General features: G+C 39.6%; 1 protein-coding gene across 4 annotated transcripts; it reads left to right on the forward strand.

Annotated features, from left to right (window-relative positions):
• The first annotated feature begins 1,723 nt into the window (after positions 1-1,723).
• Positions 1,724-25,748, forward strand: taok2b (TAO kinase 2b). Of its 4 annotated transcripts, XM_052611065.1 has the most exons (20): positions 1,724-2,172; positions 5,969-6,109; positions 6,216-6,287; positions 7,087-7,188; positions 7,398-7,443; positions 7,584-7,680; positions 9,491-9,604; positions 9,781-9,872; positions 10,060-10,153; positions 10,629-10,710; positions 10,795-10,962; positions 12,995-13,201; positions 13,872-14,231; positions 14,309-14,437; positions 14,507-14,710; positions 14,808-14,846; positions 15,537-15,776; positions 20,110-20,322; positions 20,533-20,715; positions 22,789-25,748. In XM_052611065.1, the coding sequence occupies exons 2-20, from the start codon at positions 5,978-5,980 to the stop codon at positions 23,608-23,610; spliced, it is 3,396 nt and encodes a 1,131-aa protein (XP_052467025.1). In that variant the 5' UTR covers positions 1,724-2,172; positions 5,969-5,977; the 3' UTR covers positions 23,611-25,748. The 4 variants fall into 4 exon arrangements, with proteins under 4 accessions (XP_052467025.1, XP_052467026.1, XP_052467023.1 ...); XM_052611066.1 differs by lacking the exon at positions 14,808-14,846; XM_052611063.1 differs by lacking the exons at positions 20,110-20,322; positions 20,533-20,715; positions 22,789-25,748 and having other exon boundaries at positions 15,537-19,776.
• Positions 25,749-26,582: the final 834 nt, after the last annotated feature.

Raw genomic sequence — 26,582 nt, forward strand, 5'->3', positions numbered from 1 at the left:
TACATAAATTTATGGTTTCATCCTAAAAATCGTACCCAAATTTCACAAATCTGTTTGCATAAGAGATTAAGTCTGAAGCTTCGGCCTTGGGCAACTTAATACCGATTTTAATATTATTTATTTATTTTCCTCTGTTTGTTTTTTTGGGTGGGGAATGATGCCAGAAAAGGTTATGTAAGGGACAGCATGAGGAGAAGCTGAGGGGTGAGAGGCTGATATTTAGGTTTCACGGTGACCCAGGATGAAGTTCAAAGAGAAGTTGAGGAGACGAGAATGTGCAAAAAGCGAGGATAAGAAGGATGAAAGGCATCACTTTTCATAAACGGATAAACAGATCAGAGACAGATGGGCTGAATCATGTTAAGGTCCTGCTTTAATGGCATCCAAAGGCACTTCACATACTTTTCAGGATTGTAGCCTAGCTATAGTAGAGTGTAATAAAATATTTGCAATCAATTTCAATCATAATCTATATGTGCAATCTCTTTTGTCATGGTGTTTTCAGATTTTTTTGTTTTTAAAGAGCATTTTATGGTAAAAAAAATATAACAGATCGACTGAACTGGTTCTTGGACATTTGCTAAAATTGGTTATTTTAAAACTGACATGCATCTTCTGCTGATTTGCAAATTTACTAATTTGATGATGCTTAATTCAAAAATATCAATACATTTTCTCACTATGTTCAATCTGAAAAGAAATGGGAAACGTTTTAAATCGTGACAATAGGCATAAAGTTATGTCTTCAGAAACATTCATACATGTGAAGACAGTTAAACAAACAGCTGTATCTGTCTCTGAAATTGACAGGAATTATGTCTTTATGGAAGTTTTTAATAGTAAGGGAGAACACAAGACTTCTAAGCCTTACAAATGGTTGTTAACATTTTTCAAAATGCATCATATTCTGTAAGAAAGTGTGTAGTAAACAAAAGAAGCACAATATTTGGATTAAGCAGCCCAAAATCAGGGAGAAACAAGTAATGGTTTTCAAAAAGTATTAATTAGTGCTGTCAAATGATTAATCATGATTAATCGCATCCGCAAAGTTTTTCCTTACATAATATATAAGTGTATACTGTATATATATATATATATATATATATATATAAATACAAACACATACACATACGTGTATATATTTAAGAAAAAAATATGTTTGTATATTAAATATAATGAATACATAATGTAAAATATAAAAATTTAAATGTATATACATGTACATATTTCCAAAAGATATAATGTATGTGTGTTAATTTCTATATACATAAAAAATTCACACAGCGAACATACATATATATTACATAAACAAAACCGTTATTTTGGATGCGATTAATCGCGATTAATCGTTTGACAGCACTAGAATATAGGGTCCCATTCATATGGTGACTAAAAATAAAACAAATGAATAAACGTATTACCATAGTTATGATGCTGGATGTTTGCTATTAATGATAGCAAAAATGTTTGTGTGCACAATAATATAACATGGGTTTAATAGTGCTTATATCTATATTCTAGCATTGTTGCTCTGTTGGTTGTGCAAGCTTTCACATTTATTAATAAGCTATCGATTTACGTTGACTAATAGACTCAAATCTGGACTTTGCCTCCTCATTTCACTCCACAACAGAGAAGAGTATGTGGGCTGGAATCTGTATTGTATTAAAATGCATACTATTTAGAGAACGTTCGAAAACCCTTAATTTGCACTTCGCCCGCACTTCCGATTTCCGGTCGGCTCCCGCCCCGCTCCGCCATCATGAAGCCCTGAACAAAAAGCGAACGAGACAGGAAGAGAAAAACAGGGATGGACCTGTCGATGACAGAAAGAGACGAGCTGAACGTGTGACACCGACGGCGTGAGGAAAGAAATGATGCAGATACGCGCAGCAGAGGCGGAATATCGGGCTGTGGTTTAAAAAGAGCGACCGTTAAACCGACAGTCAGCTGATCGAGTCCGTTAACGGCCGTGTTATCCATTTAAATACGTATGAACGGACAGATCGAGTTTCTCGCCACTCTTCGCGATCATTACGTTAGAAATCGATGGATCGCTATTTAAATCGATCGCTTTTTGTGAAGTGAGACCGGGGACGGAGAGGCCAGATTTACCTCAGGAGGCCGGAGCTAGCTTACTAGAGCTAGCTTCAGAGGATCCCGTACACCACGGTAAGACAGAGCCGTTTAAATCATTTAATTCAGCGCTGCATGACATGCATGACGTGAAACATCGTGAATTCTGTGGTGAAATGTCTGTTTGGAGCGATGCAGTTTTGGCGTGTGTTTTATGGGCTCGCACAATGTCACAAAATATTCGCTCAGATGCATCGCTTTATCTTCCTCAAGCTCTATCAAACGATTGTGCAACGCAGTATATCGTTTAACCCTGTCAAGCTTGACGTGTGAAAACCTCATTATTTAAACGGAACAGTTTAGAAAGAGAAATGTGTGCAAGTGTGTAATATGTTTTTTGTAATTGATCATTAGGTTTTTATGGCATATACATTATGATATTATGAGAATACTGAGCAAAAACACCTCACTTTTTTGTTCAGGTGCTAAAACATGCAATTTGGTTCAGAGGCTGGTATTTATATGGTGAAAAAATTAAAACGCAATTGTGAAAATTTGTAATTTAAGTCAATGAGACAGGTTAGTTAAAAATATCTTTTGACACTCTATCTCCCATTAATGCTTGGTTTTCTAATCAAAGCTCTTTTAGTGTCCAAACATATAATGCAGTGCAATATGATGATGATGATTGAGAGATGAACAAATAAACATTCCTCCAAAGCCATATGGAATCATTGCAAAGCAGCTTAACAGAAAATCCAAGTTTCTACATTATATTTAGGAGTAGCTTATCAGTGGTGATTGTCAAGCTGATGCCCATATTGCAGAAATGTACAGTTAAAAAATCATGCAGATCCTGATACCACTCACATTTTAACAGGTTTTTTACCTGCCAAACAGTATAAACTGACACTCAGGTGACAGAAGGCATGTGGTAGATTCTGTACAACAGGTTTTTCAGCTTAGTTTTCATCATTTAGAGGCATTAGGATTTCACATAGCAAATATCTTTTGGATGCTTCTGAAAGAAATTATGCATTATGCATTAATGTGGAAGTCATACTTCCTTTTATTCTGCCAGGCATTGTAAATTCTCAGACTTCATCTGCTGTGTTTCTCTGCGTGTGTGTTAAACAGGTGTAATCTTAACATGTCTTTGACTCAGCGCTTCATGGAGAGGTGTGAAACTGAATTGTGAGTCAGGTGTCTGCTCCAGCGTCCTGCTTTTCTTACATGATGCATAATCAAGCACAATTATTCTCACAGTCATTTCAGGCTGGTGGCTGATTTCAGTTGTTCTTATATAATGCACTCTGTTGCTTCTACATTATACAGCGGCCCTTGACTGTTCGTGAACCCTCAAGAGTTTTCTGCATAAATCCGACCTACGTTGAGACCTGATCTTCATCTGAGCTGTATAACTAGATGCATAAAGCCCAATTAAATCACAAACACTATTTAGTTTTTTCACTTAAACTGCATCTTTGGTGTGAATGCAACCAGTCCTAGACATGAGCATGAAGAAATTTAAGCCCATTTAGTTTCAACTTGCTGATGTTGATGGATTTCCATGCGGGAACTGGTTTCTTCCGATCAGAGCTTTGACATATTACTTCCGCTTTATCATTTATTGTCATTTATCCTGCATGGACTCACATTCAGTGTAGCTTCAGTTCACAGTCGAATCCGTCCTGGTAACAAATGAGGTTCCTTTTACTCAAGACTAAATATAACACTTCTCATTTAAAACAAAGTTCCGTCTCATCTAGGGTTGGACGATGGGACTGTTTATCTATCTGTCTGTCCACAAACCATTCTTCCAAAGTCTTCTGGCTCATCTACTCTTCTAGAAGCTCACTTTAGACTGGCAAAATTACAGCTCTCTAGTGATGATGGCGTTTTTGTAGGCGAACCATCCTGATTCCCCTGACAAAAACCCTATTGAATTTTTCCATTTAACTTTTGGATTATTCCAAAAACATAAGCTCCGCAACTAACAAAAGTTTGATTCTTACACATTTTGTTCATCATGATAGAGTGCAAAGCCAAACATGTAACTATTGATTTCAACGCATCCCCATTAAACTTCCAACAACTCTTGAGTTGGAATAGTTTTGCAAGAATTCGATTATAAACCCAATAAGGCTGTAGGAATATTTTGAGCTCGTGTTCAGGCATTAAACTGAAATCCCGTTCAAAAAACCCCATTGACTTGAGGACAATGGAAGCGGAAGTGCCGAAATGCGAACTTGTTTCCAGGTTTTGGTCTACGAAAAGACGTCATCCCACAGCACTTGGAAAGCAGTGGTTTCCTTTTTTCTATCCTGCCATGCACACGGTCCTGGCCTGATGTTTAGCTCCTGGACTGATTTCTGTAGACGAGCACTTCTAGAATACCAGTGTTGTTGAATTTCTTCCACTTGTACACTCCTTAGATTAAAAGACTCCAAATTCTTTCATATAATCATACATTTTTGTCAACCTGTCCGCAATCTTGTTTACAGAGCTCTGCAAACTTCAAGGGTCAGTTGCATAAAAGGTTAAGACTGGTCTTACAAGTTAGTCATCTAAATATTTTTTAAGACTAGTCATAATTTTTTGTTAGCCTACATAAAAGCATATATTATTCTAAGTTCATTGCAAAAATCAGACTTCCTGCTAGTAGTTCAGATTTGTATACAAGACACACTGTTTTAAGATGAAGACTGAGTTTATGCCACTGCCCCAGGAGCAGACTGGATGAAGAAGACTCGTCTTCATGATCTTTCAGTTGATCAGGGCTGCTGTACTTGGTGTTTCATTACTGTAAAATACATCTTTGAGTGAACGTATAATTCTAGTTGTTTGCATACTTCATACAGCAAACAGATTTATTCCTGGATCATTTTGGTCAGTAAATAAACAATAGATGCAAAGTGAGAAAAAAGCAAAAATGGCCTAATTTAATTTTATCTTTATTTAAATTTCCGGTTCCATGATTCAGTGTTTCTGATTCAGAATTCTTGATTCAATTTGTTATTGATAACATTGGATGAATCTTGAATATAATCTGTAAAAACAAAATCTCTTGACTAATGCTGTAAATGAAGTCAGTTGGTGCATTACTAAAATATAAAAGGATAAAATTAACAACAGAGCCAAAACTATTAAATATAATTAGTTACATATGTATAATTAACATCATACAGTTATTTCTTAATTACATGCTTCTGCACCAATTTGTTGAAAAAAATAAATATGCTGTCAACAGTTTCATGACATTAATTCAAACATACAAACAAATCTGACCTCACTAACAGATTAAGTGATAATATAATAAATATCTCATATGTAATTTTCTAGCTAAATTGAGTTTATATGCATTGAATGGCTTTTCTGAGATTAATGCATCATTTCTTGACATGCTGTTTATAGCTTACTGCGATTTAGTGAGATGTATTCATGCATCAACAGAAAACACCATACACTAAAGGACTGATTCTTGGGGTTTAAGAACTGGTATCTGTTCTTTAGTAATAAGATCGATTAAAAAAAAAAAAAAAAAGGTCGCCTAAGCCCTACTAGTTAAAGAACTTGGGTAACGTCACAATTGATGCAAATTACAGCACATTCGAATGGGTTCCTAGCTTTGCTTAACTCTGATCAGATGCCCTTTCTGGTCTATATTTGGACTCTTTGGACAGACAAATGTTTTGCTCACTGATTTTTGGAATTATTTATTAATTGCTTGTTGAAGGAATATGGGACTTGCCCTTTTTAATCAGAATCTCTGCTGTATCTAAGGTTCATGCTGTTAAGTTTCTCCTAATGGTTGTGTTTTAGGGTGTTCACTTCATTCCTGTTTCCTCTGATATTAATGTGCAAACTCTCTTGTGTGTTTGTGTGTGTGAAGGCGCTGGCCATGCCGTCGAGTGCGCGGGCTGGGAGTCTCAAGGACCCAGAGGTGGCGGAACTTTTTTACAAGGAGGATCCTGAGAAACTCTTCACAGACCTGCGGGAGATCGGCCATGGCAGCTTCGGAGCCGTCTACTTTGTAAGTGGCCATTAGGACATTCAGAGCTGTAGCACAGCTCAGTGAACAGTGAACTATCTGTGCCTCTCTTTTTCACTCCTCACATGTATTTGCACGCTTCTTATAGGCCCACGACATCCGCACCAATGAGGTGGTGGCCATCAAGAAGATGTCCTACAGTGGCAAGCAGTCTAATGAGGTGAACCTAAAAACACACAAACAAGAAGTGTTCCTACATCTTTGGTTAAACAAAGCAATGTCTCTCTACTGGAATCTTGATCTGCAAGAAATCTCGGACATCTTGCAGGTGGCTTTATGTAAGAGCAATATTATGGCTCTGTTCCAAACCCTATTGAGCTGCCTACCTGAAATATTTTTTAAGGCAGACTTCTGACACTAAGGATGTTTGGAAGTGTTGGCACAATATTAAACTGCCTGCAGTTTTGATGCAAACGCTTTTTAAATTTTAATCTAGTATGCATGTGTCCATGCAAAATATCTCAAAGCAATTTCACTGAAATAAGTTCACTCTGTTATGAGCCAAGTCGTTTATATAGCGTTCTTACGAGGTTACAGTTAGGATGCTGTCTATGTAGGCACTAGATAGGAAAGCAACTCACTGTGTTTTGTAACTGAGTTCATATGCGGTCATAGAATACCGTTTTTTTCTTTTGCATTTACCGGCATGTTACCGAGTTCTGTTCTTTGTGAGCTCCAGCATTGTATTCAAATTATGTAAATCACACAGCGTCTCTCTGGCTAAAATAGACGGTTGTGTCATTTAAACGGTGGAAACTACTCCCTCCACTGTGCTGCAGAACACTTGAACACCTCACGCCTCATTTGCAATCTCAGCACCGTCCGTTTGAAAGGAACTTCTGGTTCTGTTTCCCTCACTCATGCATAGATCAGAAATGCAGCATTTGAACTGAAGCGACGCAGAGGCCGATGCTGAATAGTCCCTTGATTGTTTCATTGTTCTCTTGTTCCTGCTGTAGAAATGGCAGGATATCATCAAAGAGGTTAAATTCCTTCAAAAGCTGCGGCACCCCAACACGGTGGAGTATAGAGGCTGCTACCTGCGTGAACACACAGCATGGGTGAGTGTTTGGGTGTGTGGGAGGGAGGCTGAACGCTCTTCTCGTTTCAGGAAGAGAATGTACTGACCTGCTAACATCGTTTCCATTTACTACAATAGCAGCCCTACATGCACCACTTGTCGCTTGCTAATAGCAATTATACCTTTTCTTTATCTCCACCTTTCTCTTTTCCGTCTCTGCCACTCATTGATCGTCCTACTTTTCTTCAGCTGGTGATGGAATACTGTTTGGGCTCGGCCTCAGATCTGCTGGAAGGTGAGTGAGTTGTTTCCGGGAGCATGTGGATGTTTAGAGCTGTTCGGTCTGATGCAGAAGTGTAAAATGATGCAGATGTTTGTTTGGAGTTTGCAGAAACAAAAAACAGGATCGCACTGTTTTCTTCCCCTTTCCTTTAGTGCACAAGAAACCATTACAGGAAGTGGAGATTGCAGCAATTACCCATGGTGCATTACAGGGTTTGGTGTACCTCCACTCGCACAACATGATTCACAGGTACAGAGCAGCTTGATTCTTGGGTCTAAAAAAGCATTTATTTTTGCCACTTCTGCAGTGCCATGATGAGTTTTATTGATGCTTATTTCATATGTTTGATGACAGCCTATAGTGTCTTATTATTCTAATTTAATTTAATTAAATGTATGAATTTGACATAAACAGTGATTCATAAATCTAATAAAGTAAGAAAATTGTACATTTAAAAATGGCTGTCAGTTATAGGTGGCAAATATTGTCCCTTTAAGGAATAGTTCACCCAAAAAAGAAAATTGTAGAAGAGATGCTGTTTCTCAGTGGGAACGTCCTGGTTAAATAAGAAAATAAATAAATAACCAAACAGTTGCTGGCAACCATTGACTTGCATAGTATTTTTCTTTCCATACTATGGAAGTCAGTGGTTACCAGCAAAAAAAAAAAAAAAAAAAAAACTTTAGAGTAAAAAAATGAAGATAGAATTTGAGTGAGCTGCCGTTTTAATGAAAAAGTTTCTGTGAACTAACCAGTGCACAAAATATTAATATGAACATTTTGGGGAGTCAGCTGTCCATGACAATTATTGTCCTCGACATAATCCCAGATCCCATAACACACATCCCTTCACTTTACATGATAAATTCTGTTCACACTGTACGATTTTCAAACTCGTCGGGTTGCCGTTGATTCCACACTGCGTGACTATCTGGGGTAGCATTTGGTTGCTGCTGTTTTCACATTGCACGATGGATCAGCTGTACTCGAGCGATACTGGAATCATTAAGAAAATATATATAGCCTGCAAATTCTTCCCTCTGCTTTGTCTTGGTCTCTCATTGGCTGTAGGTCATCGTCGATGTAGTTTTCAGTCAGAAATCATTGCACACAGTGTGACTGTGATTTGCTGACAGCTTCAGATATTAAGCATTGCAAATATTTTGCAGGCGACATGATGGCGATTCCCTGAGATCACGTCTTCAATTAATACACACTGCGTGATTTTCACTCATGTGAATGAGTTTGCCTCTGATTTCAGTCATTTTTATGCGATTTCACAAAACCTTTCGGTAAGTGAAAAATCGGGCTAAAATCATGCAAAGTGAGCTTGACATAAGACTCTTTATCTACATTGATGGTTATATAAAGAACCTTTTGTCATTTAAGGCTCTTTCCATTCCACCAAAGAGTTTTAAATGGAAAAAGTTTCTTTAGATCATTAAAGGGGTCATGAAACCCCCCGTTTCAGCACTGGTTAGTTCACACCACGAAATGCTGAATAAGTGTGCATGGTGCGTAGCAGAGGTTCCTTTGACCTCCTGATTCTCCTTTGCTCTGACATGCACTGTGAGCTGTAAGCTCTTATATAGACAGGTGTGTGGCTTTCCTAATCAAGTCCAATCAGTATAATCAAACACAGCTCGACTCAAATGAAGTGTAGAAACATCTCAAGGATGATCAGAAGAAATGGACAGCACCTGAGTTAAATATGAGTGTCACAGCAAAGGGTCTGAATACTTACGACCATGTGATATTTCAGTTTTTCTTTTTTAATAAATCTGCAAAAATGTCAACAATTCTGTGTTTTCTGTCAATATGGGGTGCTGTGTGTACATTAATGAGAAAAAAAAGAACTTAAGTGATTTTAGCAAATGGGTGCAGTATAACAAAGAGTCAAAAATTTAAGGGGACCTGAATACTTTCCGTGGCCAGTGGAATCTTTATTTTCAAGTGCAACACAAATGCATTCTGACTTATTGCCTATATGAATTATTGTTGAGATTTTCCTTCAGCTTCACCATTAAAGATTAAAAGAAAACGTTTCTTCCTTTTATAGGGATGTGAAAGCAGGTAACATCTTACTGACAGAGCCTGGCCAGGTCAAACTGGGAGACTTTGGCTCCGCCTCCATTGTTGCTCCAGCCAACTCCTTTGTGGGCACACCTTACTGGTACAAAAACACTTCCCATTCATTACAACAGCATATTCGGCAGAAGTATACTCGTATGCTTTAATTTAATTTGACATTGTTTTTAAATGGTTAACTCACACTTCAGATCGATCTGATAACATGATCTGGTCAGTTACTGTAAGGACAGTTATGAGTGAGTTGTGCTCTGTTTCCAGGATGGCTCCAGAGGTGATCCTCGCCATGGATGAAGGCCAGTATGATGGAAAGGTTGACGTGTGGTCACTCGGCATCACCTGCATAGAGCTTGGTGAGTCATCTCTGATGTACAGGAGCCTGTTGAAAGTGAACACCCAGCACATGATGTGAAAATATACACTTTTTAGAGCTTGTGGCTTGTTGTTGATTAACACAGACAAAAATATTACATTGTTTACAGTAGTATGCTTACAATGGAAGCCTTGCAGCTAACTTGTTTCCTTTTTCCTTGGTTGTAGCGGAGAGAAAGCCTCCCTTGTTTAATATGAATGCTATGAGTGCCTTATACCACATCGCCCAGAACGAGAGCCCGGTCCTGCAGTCTAATCACTGGTAGGGAGCCAGAGAAGCTTCATCCACACTGTCAAACAACTTGAGCCTTTCCCGTGTTTCCAAGGCAGCGCTGTATTGATATTCCTCAGACGTTATGATTCGTGATGGCAGAAATTTAAACTTAAAAGTTTAAAACTAATTTCTATATGCGGTTAAATTGTTTAAAAACTTTTTTTTAATAACGAAATATTATCTGTATATATCCAATTTCAAATGCAGCCTTGAAAATGGTCTCAATTTAGTAATTAGATTAAGTAACATTTTATTACTTAACTATGGGTGGTGATATGAACAAGATATTGTTGATGTATATATATAATGCATTTGCATTTGATGGTTCACATGCATGATTTGACTTGGTGTCGGAGTACTCTATCTAAAGCTTTTACGTTATTCACTCTGTCCAGTTGACCTAAAAATATGCTGCCTTTTGATTGGCACTACTCTTTAATTTCCATGTTTTTTTTCCTCTCAGGTCGGATTATTTCCGTAACTTTGTAGACTCTTGTCTGCAGAAGATCGCCCAGGACAGACCTACCTCTGATGTGCTGCTAAAAGTAAAATATTTTGAGGAGCATTAAGATTTTTTTAAACATGATGTGTTCAGCTTTGAAATAAACCTCTCCGCTTTATTTCTCCAGCATCACTTCCTGTGCCGTGAGCGTCCGGTGACCGTGGTGATGGATCTGATAGCACGCACTAAAGACGCCGTGAGGGAGTTAGATAACCTGCAATACCGCAAGATGAAGAAGATCCTCTTCCAGGAAACACACAATGGTCCTGCCACCGAGGGAACCGAAGAGGAAGAGGTGGGATGACCTTTCAACTTGTCTTATATCAAATCAAAAACTGTTCCAAAACCATTCTCTTATTTTAACAATAGACAAAAACATAATTTAGGGTTTGTCTGTTGACTGTCTTTACAGAGGTTTATCAGCTCATGTTTCAAACGTTGTGGAGTTGGAGTCTTGTTCTTTTGCTCTGTTCTGATCTTGACTGTGCTTGAGTGATTTGTTTGTGTCGTTGTGGCAAATTGACACTTTGATTTAGCCAGCCTTAAAGTCAATATATACTCAACAATGACCTTATTTGCTTTCAGTGCGCGCTATTGTAAAGAGGTTTTTCTTTGTAGTGGTTCTTCCCAATGTAGCAACTAGGTTTGCCTCTGAAATGGCTTTTTCTTTTTTTTTTTTATGTTTTTCAATCTTTACACTTGAGCTCTTGTTATGGAGTCCACTTCGCAATTTAGTCAATCGATGGATAAAACCGTTCTTTTATCTAAAACGCTTACTTAACAAAAAAATATATGTTTTCCCCCAATCTAATGTCGATATATGGATTTAAAATGCGTTTTGAACACTTTAGTGGTGTGAATAGTAACGATCTGATTACAGTTTGATGCATCACTAGGAATCTTCTCTAATTATTTTATTTATAATGTATACACTTTTTTTTTTTCGTTCAGCTTTTTTTAATTTACTAGCTGTGACCACCTGTTTTTTTATTTATTTAATAATTATTAAAAATATAACAAAGATGCAAATAACAAACAATAAGTCAAATACAACAATCAGATCTTTTCCTGTAAAAATTAATTTGAAAAAAATTAAGAGTGGTCCCTCTGGGTTTCCACCATAGACTGTAAAAAAAAATTATGGACGTAGTGTCTTTGACGTCACCCATAGACTCCTCATTAGCGGTTTTGAAGCCTAAAGTGTGCAGAGCGGGCCGTCGCCATCTTGGCAGCGCGTCTCCGCGCGACTCTCCTGGATAATCGAAAATGGGCAAAAAGGCGGGAGCTGATTGCTGAAGCCACGCCCACCTAGTGCGACGGCATTGTCAGCAGCGGCAATCCACCTGTCACTCAAGTGACCACGCCCTTAATTATGCAGAACTTTAAGTCTTAATATAATTTAAGCGGATGAGTTTAAAAAAAAATCACCCCCCTCACAGTTGTCATGATGGGTAAAATTAGCAATATAGACCAAAATCATATTTTGAACCAGGCTGTGAACATGTTTTTTTCTGCTGTAAAGTTGGGCATTTTAACATGGGGAGTCTATGGGACTGACTCTCTTCTGCAGCCAGCCTCAAGCGGCCAGTCGATGAATTGCAGTTTTAGTCACTTCCTTATTGGCCTCACGAGAGAGAGCGAGAGCTTGCCGCTCGGTTTCCACATGTCCTTAAAGGGTCTTATATTTAGTTGTATCAAATTTAAGGCCCTAAAAAGTCTTTAACTGATAGAAGAAAGCCTTGATGGGCAATATACCGGCAAACACGATTGTAGAAATTTGTCAATTCGTAGAGACTTTGGACTATCGTCTATCACTGTTACATGCTCAAGTGATACTGACGTGTTACATGGTCATAAAAACGTAGTGTTTGCACACATTTTTAAGCATTGCGATTTAAAAGCAAGGATTATAAGCTGTTGAAACCCAGAAAGAGAACTCATTTGACTGTGTGTGTGCAATTTTCTGCTCCTAGAGCGCAGGAGTTATTTTCACTGCTTTCTTTTGTTTGATTAATATTAGCAATACAGATTGCAGCAGGTTTATTAGGCTGCTGTCACTTTAAGAACTAATGCACTAATCCAGGATGATAGACATTTGACCCCCCCCCACTGTTGTTTATTTCGCAGATAAGCTTTACAAAAAAACTATATTCTAGAACACACTTTTACAATTGATAAATAGCATCTAAATAGGATCAGTCTTGGTTGCATGCTTGTTGCAAAAGGCATTTCCAGCTAGTATAAAAAATGACTGTTAAAAAGCTGGGAGATCAGTCTCCTGCTGGAACTGTGATTTCTGTTTTTAAATGCAATCTTGTGTCTTTCAGGATGTTGAGCAGTACATGTTGCGGATGGGCACAGTGAACAGCATGGAGAGCTCCCATTCACTGCCGTCTATGTCGATCAGTGCCAGCTCCCAGAGTTCTTCAGTCAACAGCCTTGCAGATGGATCGGATGACAGCGGAGAGATGGCTATGATGCAGGAGGGCGAGCATACAGTGACCTCTAACAGCTCAGTGCTGCACAAACCACTGGTACGTGTTAATGGCTTTGTTTGAATTGACACATCACTGACATAAAAACCAAACTGTCATTTATTCCTGTGATGCACAGCTGTATTTTCAGCATCATTACTCCAGTCTTCAGTGTCACATGATCCTTTAGAAATCTTTCTAATATGCTGATTTGCTGCTCAATTTTTATATATGGTTTTTATTTTAATGTTGAAAACTCTATTCATATATTTGTGACAAAGTTCAAGAGAACGGCATGTAATTGAAATAGAAATCTTTTGTAACATTGTAAATGTCTTTACTGCCACTTTTAATAACTTCTTAATTTTACCAAACATTTAAATTGTAGCGTATCATGGTTTCCACAAAATCAAGCAAAAAAAAAAAAAATCTGTTTTTAACATTTGTGATGATAATAAATGTCTCTTAAGCAGCAAATTTCTGAAGATCATGTGACACTGAAGACTGGAGGAATGATGCTGAAAATACAGCTTTGATCACAGCAATCAAATACATTGTACAACTTTTAAAGTTTTTCAAAATATAACTGTTACGATTGTTTTAAATCGAGTAAGTGAATCTTTGGTAAACATAATACATCTGTAAAAGAAAAAAACTGAACATTCGAAGCATAAATAAACATTTATTTTTGTGATTATTCCTTCAGTTGTTCCTCTCTGTCCCCACACAGAACCATGATAACATCTACGACGACCCCTACCAGCCGGAGATGGAGTCCCAGCAGCAGGGCCCCTCTGGGGGTCGCAGACGCAGAGGAAGGGACCACTTCGCCACCATCCGCACAGCCTCTTTGGTGACCCGTCAGATCCAGGAGCACGAGCAGGGCTCGGCGCTGAGAGAGCAGATGTCCAGATACAAGCGCATGAGGAGGCAGCATCAGAAACAGCTGATGGCTCTGGAGAACAAGCTGAAGGCCGAGATGGATGAACATCAGCTGAGACTCGACAAAGAACTGGAGACGCAGAGGAACAACTTCAGCAGTGAAGCAGACAAGCTCAGTAAGAAGCACCAGGCCATCCTAGAGAAAGAGGTAAGTGGAGGAAACACTGCATGATGGATTCGCTTTTCAGATGTCTTCTCTATACTTCTCCATCTCTCTTTCCTCAGACTAAGTCCGGTCTTGCAGAAGAGAAGAAGTTTCAGCAGCACATCTTGGCCCAGCAGAAGAAAGAGCTGACCAGCCTGCTGGAGTCTCAGAAACGGCAGTACAGGCAGCGAAAAGAGCAACTTAAAGAGGTACGTCAGCTAATGTTTTGGCTGTGGCTTTGCTCCGGTGTTGTGTTGAACGTTTCCTCCGGTGTGCAGGAGCTCAATGAGAACCAGTCCACGCCAAAGCGGGAGAAGCAAGAGTGGCTAGTTCAGCAGAAGGAGTGTCTCCAGCAGATCCAGGCAGAAGAGGAGGCCAGTTTGCTACGCAGACAGAGGCAATACTATGAGTTGCAATGTCGCCAGTACAAGAGGAAGATGCTGCTGGCTCGCCACAACCTGGAGCAAGACCTGCTGAGAGAGGTACTGGTAGACCGATATACATCGGGCACACTTCTGGCCATTTGAAATTGTCAGTGTTATTAGTTTTCTGAACATTTGCATGGTTATTTATTTGCAGAAGACGAGTGAGGACAAACTGGTAAATTTGCTTGACATAGTAAGGCACATTCAGTTTTTTTTGCAGGATTTTGTGTTGATTTATATATTTTTGTTATGCCTTAATCCGATATAGCAATTTGCTATACACACTGATCTGTATCAGAGTTTCAAGATTTGTTTGATTGACATGCTTTGCCAAATCAACGACGCAAAACTCAGCATTAGAGATCTTTTATGTTATAATGAGAAGTGTAAAATATTTTTGGGTGATTATATAATTGCTTAGCCGGAGTCTAATTCGGGGTGTCAAACACTATTCCTGGAGGGCCGGACACCTGCAGAGTTTTGTTCCAACCCTGCTCCTACACACATACCGTAAAGTTATCAAATAAGCCTAAAAGACTTGATTAGTTGGATCAGGTGTGTTTAATTGGGGTTGAATCTCAAACAATGCAGGGCTCTGGCCCTCCGGGAACTGAGTTTGACACCCTGGTCTCGGTAATTCATTGGAAACACTGCACATATGACACCTAGTGAGTATGATAATCATGGTCCGATGTAGATGCACCAACTCACAACTGCGAATGAATGACTTCCACACTGCCAATACTTTCCAAAGGAAGCTTTTACAAAATGCTATTCCAGTCAAAACCACTAATTAATTGGCTGACCACAGTTGCCTGATGTTTTTCTAACCACTGTCCTCCATCTCTGCATCCTTTCTCTCCCTGTGCTTATCCCAACATAGGACCTGAACAAGAAACAGACTTTAAAGGACCTGGACTGCGCCATGTTGCTCCGCCACCACGAGTCGACTCAGGAGCAGGAGTTCAGGCAGCTGGCTCTGGTGCAGCGCACGCGGGCCGACCTGATCCGGACGCAGCACCAGACCGAGCTCACTAACCAGATGGAGTACAACAAACGGCGTGAGCAAGAGCTGCGGCAAAAGCACGCGGTTGAAGTCCGCCAGCAGCCCAAGAGCCTGAGAGTGAGTGGCTGTGACCTCACGGAGAATGCTGAAGAAGGGGAGGGGCCTCAGAGGGAGATTGATGAAGGGGAGGGGCTTGAATCTGAAAGGGATGGGCCTCATATGGAGGGGGAGGGGAGTGATGAGGGGGAGGGGCTTGAAATGAAAGGGGTGGGGCTAAAGGAACAGCTGGAAGAAGGGAGTAGAGATGGAGAAAAGATCGATGGGGATGAGATCGAGCTGGTAGGGGCTGTTGAAGAGACAGCTGAGCAAGAGAAGCGTGAAATAGAAGTTCTTGAAGGAAATGACACTGAAGACACATTTACCGACCAATGTGAAATGATAGACAGTGAAGGAAAAGAGGAAGATGTGGAGATCTCAGCTGACAGTTCCGAGCAAATGTTAGATGAACAGCAACAGGTGGAGGACAAAATCGACAGCGATCCCAGACAAGTAGAATTGCTTCCTTGGGATGACGGTAGTGAATCGGAGTGTGAGGAAGAGGATAGGGGTGTAGCCGACGGATGTCCGTCAGAGATAATGCACGGCCCTTCTTTTGAGCGCCGTCCTCACGAGCGTGACATAGATGAACTCTCTGAGTTCTACTTCCCGGATACATTAGAAGAGCTGGATCCTCCGCCCGTCTACACGCCTCCTTCCCCGTCCTCTTCTTCCCAGCCTTCCCTTCACTCGCTCTTTTCTCACGTGATCTGTCTCGCTCTTTCGCTTTCTGCTGCCGTGCAGCCGTCTGTCCTCACCCTCCTTTTCCTTTCAATCTTCCTGCTTTCCTTGAGACGCTCGCCTCCGCTTCCTTCGCTCGCTTCGATCCTTCTCTCCGGTGAGCTGGCCTTCCTGGCGCTCTTCTTTTCCTACCTATTCCTGCGTTCCTGCTGCTCGCTCTCGTTTTCCACGTACCTTTCTCTAACGTATTGGGGCTCGGGCCTGTTCAGTTTGGGTTTGTCTTTAAGCTTGGGACTCTATTACGTCCCGGTAGCCTTGATCTCGGCGTCCTTTCTCAGCTCGCCCTCACTTTTCCTCACCCTCTATCTTGTGGTGGTCTTGGTTGTACGTCCGGCCAGGGTTTTCCTCCAAAACACCCCACGCAAACTCAATCGCCTCTGGATGCGAGTTCTCTTCCGCTTGCCGAAGCCGCTTTTCACCGTGTGCCAGTCGCTTCTCGGCGGCCTGACTGAACGTAGCCTCTACGATATGTTTCCTAAAGCCGGACGCAACTGGGGTGGGCGGCAGTCTAGAATCCCTGTGCCTTTAAAAAGCCTTCGTGCAGAGTATCAGGCCAAAAGCAAATCCTCGGTTTTGTTTGCACGCTGCTTGCTTCTGGGCCGACGGTTTGTCCGCCGACCTCTCGGCACTCTGACGGACCTTGCTAACTCCGTAGTGCTGCGTTTAGCCAAGTGTTTGCTGAAGGAGCTGCCGCAGAATTACCTGAAACGGCTGCAGACATTCGGGTTGCTGCGCAGAGAGAGACCCAGCAAACTGCCGATTCTCCTGCCTAGACCCGTGAGGGAACAGAGGCGGAGGACGAGGGAGAGGAGAGAGAAGGAGAGGAGGAGAGAGAGGATGTACAGGGAAGAGGGGAGGTGGGAGAGTGTTTTGAGGAGAACCCCTTCAGGGAGGAGTTTGAAAGGAAAGATGGTGCCTTGGAGATAGATTGAGACGGAGGAAGGGAGGTATGCGAGCATGAACATGCCATTCATCCATCTTTCTTTGTGTTTCTCTCTGTTCTTCCAGCTGATTTATTTTAGCCCGTTTGCTCACGTGCCGGTTTTACAGGGAAGTACTCGGTTAAAGAGAGAGTTCACACAAAATTAACTGCATTTGTCCCGCAAACCATTTCAAAAACATAAAACCCGTGTTTAATCTTCAAAACACAAATGAATGCATGGAACCTGAGAGGTTTCAGTCTCTTAATAATAACAAAATAAATTAGTAAAGGATATCCTTTAGATGATGAAACGGCTCGATTTCTTGCGGATTCGTTTTACAATGCCTTTATGAACTTTTTTGTTTTTCTCAGTTTTGGTTGCCAGGACTTTCAATGAAGGGACAGAAATCTCTCAGATTTCGTTTAGAAATATAAAATTGTGTTTTGAAGATTAACCGAAGCCCTATGCGTTTGGAAAGACCTGAGGGTGAAAGTAAATGACAGAAATGCTATTTTTAGGTGAACTGTTCCTTTAAAATTGATTTCAACTCCCTCATTCACTGTCGTCACAGGTGAATGGAAAGCTTCAGTCGATTATTGTGCTTTTTGTAAAAGTTTTTGGGGTTTTATTATTATTTTTATTTTATTTTACTCAAGTTATTTTCTTCTCAAATAGCAAGAGCTATATGTGTTATGGTAATTTCTTAAAGCCATGTCTGTGCAATCCTGAGTTAGTTTTTATTTTGTTTTGAAGGGAGTCTTAATTTCAACAACGAAATTGTATTGTATTGCGAAACCAAAATGGCTCTTTGTGAAAATGTCCAGGCCTTTCAATGAAGCCATGCATGTTAATTGCTAACTTAATTCACTGTGCCTACTGTGAAAGTAGATCATTATACAATGCTTTACACTATAGATCTCCCAAAAACATTACACTACAAGCTTACTCTTCAAGAAGTGCAATAGAAGTTCATTAGATGAAGCGCCAATGGTTTTTCCTACTTCTCAAAAAATGTTTGTATTAAAATAGAAACTAGGCTGCATTTTGTTGCAAAATCAGTATTTTGTACCATTTCAAAAGCTTCAGATCAACTACAAGCAGCTAAAACTTTAAAAAGCAATTAAGAGTCCTCTCACTGGAGATTTCCGAGGCAGGGCCTCATTAATGGCAATCAAATGCTTGAAATATTGAGCAAAATAAAATCTGCATCCTTGCCAAAATCACCTGCACCAGTTATATATTATATTATATTATGTGTTAGGGAAGGGGTTTTCCCACCTTCAGATGGATGAACAATGCTATTAATTCAGTTCTGCCACTTTAGCAGTGAATGTTTGTTAAATTAAACATCAATCTCATAACTTAAGGTGAAATATTTACTCTGAAATGTGGGTGATCTGTTATAAATTCAATATGCAATATGCAATTTAGATGAAGGACCCTGATGTATTATTAAAGAGATTGGAGGTTGATGTGCTTTTGTGGCACATACAAGTTTATATACTTGAGATAGTTTAGCACCAAAAATTATTTTACTCAACGGTATATATGAGCAAATGTCTTTTGTAGACTAGTGGAGTTGGGGATAAATATAAACTGGTTTTAGAAAAATGTGTTATTGCACTAGAGGCAATGATCTGATCATATTTACCATGTAAACAAGTGTTTTGATCATATCCTTATGATGAGAGACCTAGCCTGTTTAGATTTATTCGCAAGTAAGCCCTAGGTTTTCCAACGTTTGCATGGCATTATTTTATATTTATTAATACTCTTATTACTGCATATTAAAGGCTATAGTAAGAAGCCATTGTGACAATCATCTTAATGTAAAGTTGGACAGGAAGTATGCAAATTGACAACCAAAGATTTGTACAATAAGAAATGAAGAGGTGGATGGTTGGATTGAATATGAATAGCTTGCACTGCACACACAAATCATTTTTATTTGAAATGCTCTGTAAAAAAAATTACCAAATACTAAAAGGTCTTCATAGAAATCTTAAGATTATCAAAGGGACCAAGAGTTCATTTCGATTTTAGCCATATTTGTTGCAATTATTGGCTATTTAAAATTTCAAGTTTGTGTTATTTTAATTTTATTTTTATTTTTTGTCTTGTTACTTAATGTTTACATATGCTGTGCTCCCTTTTGTTTTGTTTAACCAAATCACAAATTGTCTTTATTATTTGAGGAATGTTTCTGTTATTTTATGTGTTGCATTGCACCGTCTGTTTCAAGGCCACTGTGTGTGCGTTTCATCCTCATTTTGTGTGTTTGTGCATGAATGGATGTTTACTTCGTTTAAGCAAAGATTTCTGTCATACATTTCTGAAATAAATTTTCTTTATTATAATCATTGTCCCTTGGTTCATTTTATATTTTAAGTCATTTTGTCAGAATTGAGTTTTTCATTCATCTACTCCTGATGCTGATGCTTTAATTACATTTCTCTATTTCTTTTACTTCATGCATGTTTATGAATTCTTAGTTTTGCTGCACCTCAAAAATACTTAGTCTAAAATGATTTGATTAAAATGAATACGTTAAAATTTTCTCTCAATAAAAATACCCCAACAAATTCTGAATTTACAAAAAATCTGCTGTGACCCTTCCGTCCTTCCCCCTCCTCTCTTTCTTATCCGTCTGTTTTCAAATCTTGTTACCACCCTATTCCCTGTTCTTGTAGTCCAAAGAGCTGCAGATAAAGCGTCAGTTCCAGGACACATGTAAGATCCAAACGCGTCAGTATAAAGCTCTGAGGAACCACCTGCTGGAAAACACCCCGAAGTCGGACCACAAGGCCGTGCTGAAGCGTCTCAAAGACGAGCAGACTCGTAAGCTGGCTATTCTGGCCGAGCAGTACGACCACTCCATCAACGACATGCTGTCCACACAGGCTGTGAGTAAGGCAAGGACACATGAATCACAATTCCCATCCCCCTCTGTCCACCAAAACCCCTCACTCAGACCCACACCATCATCAATGACATACTCCCAACACACTTCATGGTAAGGTTTATCACCATACATCTGATCCAAGCAGCCGCAGCTCAACGCCAGAGTTCCCCTGCTTCACTGACCCTTGGCTTTTTGTGCCGTTTCTCTCCAGCTGCGATTGGACGAGACGCAGGAAGCGGAGTATCAGGCGCTGAGGATGCAGCTGCAGCAGGAGCTGGAGCTGCTCAATGCATACCAGAGCAAAATCAAGATGCACACAGACACCCAGCACGAGAGGGAGGTGAAGGACCTGGAGCAGAGAGTGTCCATCCGCAGAGCCCTGCTGGAACAAAGGGTAAAGGCTGACTGATCCATGACTATGGCCATGTTGGTAGACAAAAGGAAACTGTGAAGCAGTGGTTCTCAACTGGTTAAGCATCAAGTTGCAACTCTAAAATGTCCATGAATTCATTTATGGGTTGCATGATATATATCAGTACCATTTCAGGTATCCTGAATTTAACGTATTTTTAAAATCCATCTATATTTGTTGATATTGAATATTTAATTGTTCATGCATATATATTATTTTGTTAAAATTATCTTTACCATGATCTAACACTCTCATATTAATTTTAAAAACTAATAACGTAGCATGGGGAAATATAATCTAATGTCAATATATGTTATTTTATACTGTACAACTATAAAATTGTCTATATTCACGTTTAACATTTAAAAATAATTTAAACATTTTTTCTTGTAAAACAGTGTTTATGCATATCTCCAATTTTTTCACTTAAGTACCTTTTCTGTCATTTAACACTTGCTTACAATTAACATTTGAAAAAACCAAACGCACTTGCATTGATCTATTTTATCTTTAACTTTTAAAAAAACATATTTTTATAAACAGTAAAATTGTGAATAATTTATCCATTATTTTACACTGTTCATTCTAATATTGTAATATCTGTATTCAATTGATTCATTTAAGGTTGAGTTTTTTAGTTATTTGCTCCTCAACATAATTATTGGCTAATTGGTATCGGCTAGAATGTTAATATTGGTGCATTGCATTCCCATAAGATTTGGTCATTTGTTGGTATGTTTTAAATCATGTTGCATTGTTTTGAAACACTAAACAGGCTTATCTTAAAAATTTTATGGTTTCATGCTCTATACAATCAGTAATGATTCATTAATTTCATAATTAATTTCCAAAAACACATTATGGGAGGCACAAACTATGTTTAAACCATGTGCACCCATATTTAACATTTTTGGTTGTTTTTACCAGTGATATTATGCAAGTGGTGAATTTGTATTAATTCAACTTACAATTTATTTTGAGTAAACTAGAAGTTAAAGTTGCAATGAAACAGAAGTAGGTGTTGGGCAGGGACTTAGTTCAATGCATTGATTGGATTTTGAGATGTGGGCATTCCACTCAAAACTGGAGACCGATGAACGCAAGCTTTTAGAAACTGAGTTTAAGATGACTTAACAATTGAAGAACTCTGTACACACCGCCAGAAAAGTCTGTTTTCACCAGAAGGTCCAGTTATGACAATTTGATTAAAGATTACAAAGGTAAAATGGTTTTAAAAAATGTAATTTTTACCTTAAAGGCACAATATGTAAGTTTTCGCCGCTAGAGGGCGCAAATCCAAAACAAACAAAGTTGTGTGGAATCATCTTTATCCCCAGAGCCGATGCAATCCTAACGGGAATCTGGCAGAAATTATGTTCACAGATGAGTTTTAATTATTTATTAACGTAGTAGAATGAAGCAGGGTGAGACTGAAAGCTGTTTAAGTAAAACATGGTCGCTGAACGAGCGCAACACATGGCCCGAAAGAGCTTTTATTATGCCACAGTCGTCCGCTCCTTCCAGACGCGAGTATGTGGGGTAAAGCAGCGCTGGTTTATCTTAATAGATACATTTGAAAGATCTTTTATAATGTTACTATAATGTGCGGTCGTCACCTGTCTAATAAAACGCATAACATATTAAAGCATCTTTGGTGTTTCCATGTTTTGTAAAAAAACAAAACGGGAAATCGAGGGGTTATGACATCACTAGCAGGCGACACAATGACACTATAGATGGATCACTAGTTAAATTTCTTATTTCTCTGGATTTAAACTTTCTTCGAAACATTTGGGGAAATGCAAGTACACAAGTCAGCTAATTATATAGCACTGTTCCAGTGTTTTTGGGATATTTTAATAAATAAATCTTACATATCGTGCCTTTTTTAAGATCTAAAATGTGGATTTAGAAAATCAATCCGATTTTTCTATTCTTACTGTGCATGATTATAAGTTGCACTGGAATCAGATCGAACAGTTTGCTCACGACACACCAGTTGAGGACCACTCTCATAAAAGTGTAATTCTGACATCCGTGGATCTGTTTCTCCAGATCGAGGAGGAGATGCTATCCCTGCAGAACGAGCGTTCGGAGCGTATCCGGTCCCTTCTGGAGCGCCAGGCGTCTGAGATTGAGTCCTTTGACTCCGAGAGCCTCCGCCTGGGCTTCAGCAGCTTGGCTCTAACTGGCATCCCCTCCGAGGCCCATCCCAAGCAGGTCTACCCATCCAGCCAGACTCCCCGTCTGTCCAGTCACTGGAGCCATGGTGGGGCTCCGCAACCCCACTCCCGCAGGGGTCCCAGCAGGGCCGAATCCTCCTCCTCTTCCCACGTCCTGGGATTAGCTCGAGACGGGCCCCTCCACCACTCCTCCCGGTCCTCGTCGTCATCCTCTTCATCCTCCTCGTCCTCCCATCACAACCGCCTCCACCTTCCCCAGCACTACCATCACCAGAGCACGCCACAGCTGTACAGGGAGAGAGAGAGGGATAGAGAGAGGGAGCGGGAGAAAGAGAAGGAGTGGGGCGGAGGGAGCAGGGGGGACCTCGCACACCCCCACGTCTTCTCCCACCACCTTCCCTCACGCTCCTCCTCCCAGTCCCTCGCTCTCCTCCCTCCTCCTCCTCCCGCACCACCTTCCATCACACTGTCGTCCTCTTCCGCCCAGTCCTCGTCCTCTCAAGGAGTGTACGGAGGAGGCGGAGGAGGGCTGGTGGTGCGAGGTCCCAGCCTGATGGCGTTGAGGAACAGCCCGCAGCCCCTGCGGAGAACCGCGTCCGGCGGTGGAGGGCCTGGTGGTGGAGACGGAGTCCTCAGCCGAAGTACCTCGGTCACCTCGCACATCTCCAACGGATCCCACCTCTCCTACTCTTAAGGGAGCCGAGTAAGAGAGCTCAGGCTCGCTTTCTTTCTGTGTTTTAAGCGCCAGTTGAATTCGTCCAAGCCGTTGCAATACGAGCAAGAGCACATTTTACATGTCCTGTTGCTTTCGTGTCTCCTTGCTCGTGGTTGTTGTTGTTTTTTAATAATAATAATAATAATAATAATAATAAAAAAGAGTGAAACTGGCTTGGAACATCACCACTGCCTTTAAGATGTCTTAAAGGGATGCTGCGCGACTACTTTTGTGCGACGGGGAGAATTCGTACATGCACACAACGACAGTATGAACACAGAATGTTTATATCAGTCAGACTTTATGAATACATTTACGTCTTTGGGAGTTGCTCCAATGCATGAGATTTAATGTAGTAAATACATTCGTATTTAAATGTTATACAGTCACATTTGAGATGTAAAGGCTCGTTAACAAAGAACGATAACTATAGAGATTGTTTTAAAAGACATGTCCACACCACAGCTTAAACAATAACGGCAAAGAGGAATGATGCCGTCTGTTGGTGTGGATGCTAATTGAACAATCCTTATAATTATCGTTCTTATTGTGAGTGGGCCTTAAGGCTACCTTTACAAATCATTGGCTGCATCCGAAATCGCATATATCCCTGGAACATAGTAGGCGAAAATAATGTGCGAAAAGATTTGTATGTCCGAAATCACAGTATTCATGAAACAACAGGTGATAAGTTCCCAGAGCACATACTGTTCCCTGCGAGATTCTGAAGTGTGCATCTAATGGACGCTTTACTATCCCATGAGTCTCGGGAGAGGATTTATTAATGGGGACTCAACTGATGTTGGAAGGTCACATGATAAATTTACTTACTCAAAATGCGGTTTCGGACGCAACCATGACTTTTAGAGTCAATGGCCCACCAATTGGATCTTTTATTGTGTTTGTGTATATATATAAATATTAATATATAGTATCTAAAAGTGTTGAAGCATTGTGTCCACCGTTTTCTATAGCAATTATGACTATCGACATTTTGATAATGTGAACAGAATAGACCTAACATTTAATTGTAGAAATTGGATCTGGACGGCATGCATCACAAAACCATGTTTGATGTCTTCATGAAAACATTTTAAAAAAATTCTCCAAGCATCTGGTTGTGAAGGATGTGAGCATTTTTAGAAGCAAGAAAACTGTCGGGCCTAGTGTGCGTTATGGTTATTAATACATGAGTGTTAATAATTGTTATTAGTCTGTTTGTGTGCATTGTCTGAATGGGACGCGCACTGGTAATATTACCACTTTTGTGCACAAACACACCAAAAAAATATGTTTTAAAGGCTTGGATAAGCATCTTTTAACTCAAACCTGAGACAATAAAAACAGACTTGATTTAATTACAAAGGGTTACAATCACTAATGTTTTGGGGGGTGGGGGAGAACTGAATGGTTTATTATTTTGAGCAATGAGAGGTAGGGTGCATTTATCGAAACTCTCCAGGACAGGCAGGTGCAGTAATTCATCAAACGATGGAGGACTCTTCTTTACAATGAACTTCGGAGGAAAACATGGCAGCTGCTTTAGCTGTACTTCTGTGTAAATCGAAGCGGTTTTCTCACAGACACTTTCAGAGACATCGAAGAAGAACCAAGAGGAACTTAATGAACTCCGAAATCAAGCGAGGAACACCAGCTCTCTCTGTATAACCTACTACTTAATGCTTGGTCTAAAGTAAAACAGTGCATGCAGAACTTCTAATGTTTCGAGGATGTTGGATATAGTGTTTGGAGGGCCAATGAGATTGTACCATTGAATGGACTGACTTGTTTGTGAGATATGGTGGGATGTTACTTCATGATCTTTGGACAGTGATCCCAATATAATGTTGAATGTTAGAGCTAAAATTGCAAAAGCAAGTCCACAGGCAGGTTAAACTCCATGGTGGTAAAGGAGGCTCTCCTAGTTTGTCTGGAGTGAGATGTTGAGATCTGTGTATGTATATGTTGACTGTGAAACAGGTTGTTGGGTCAAAGTGGAGGTTTTACTGAGAGGACATTTCAGAAACATGTTAATTACTGTGGTTTGAAGGGAGGAAACGTGGAAGAAAAATAAACGCGAAGCAATTTAAATGACAATAAATTGATATTGACGTGGATTTGTCTCGTGTTGTCTTTATTTGCACATGTGCACAGTGGAATCATTCCTAAACAAACTGAGTTAATGAACATGTAAGCGTCACTGTATCTGACATTGTTATCTGGCATCAATGACAAATCCGTGAAAAATCCTCTATGCGTCACTGCGACGTGCCCTTTAAGAGCCGCTCGAGCTGCTGCGTGTGTAGTTTCTCCCCTAGTCGGTTATTTATTTATTTATTTACTGAGACTGAAACAGAGTACAGTGTTATACATGAAAACTGAATTAAATCATGTACGTTCAGGATATACAGCACATGCTCGTCTTAACTTTGAACAGTTTTATTTGAAGTTTTTTGGACGTGCAAAACAGATGCAAAGTAAATATATAACGGTTTTTTTGGGGAGGACATTAATTTTATTTTTCCGATATAATATGTTAACTTTTTGCTTACACAATTTGACTGAGCATATATAATACGTGCATCCACTTAGGATTTGCTAAAGTTATATATATCTATATCTTTAATCGACAATGAAAATACTGCATTCAAATATTGAGAGAACGTCTTTCCAAAATATTTTTATATAAATGGACAAAGATAGGCCCAGTGCAGATTAATAATAAATATATAAATAAAGCACTACAATAAATATGTTACTGATTACACATTTGGAAATTCTGCAAGGAATGGTATTCATTGATTTACACACACGCAACAAAAAAGATATATATACACGTTTTTTTTCTCTTTTTTTTATGTAGTGCAGATCAATTTGGAGTGTCTTATAGCTTAATTTATTATTATTGTTTGTAATTACATTCTGTAAATTCAGTAAAAACTCTATAAAAA

The sequence above is a fragment of the Carassius gibelio genome, chromosome A12, assembly GCF_023724105.1.
Source record: "Carassius gibelio isolate Cgi1373 ecotype wild population from Czech Republic chromosome A12, carGib1.2-hapl.c, whole genome shotgun sequence".
Taxonomy (NCBI): Eukaryota; Metazoa; Chordata; class Actinopteri; order Cypriniformes; family Cyprinidae; genus Carassius; species Carassius gibelio.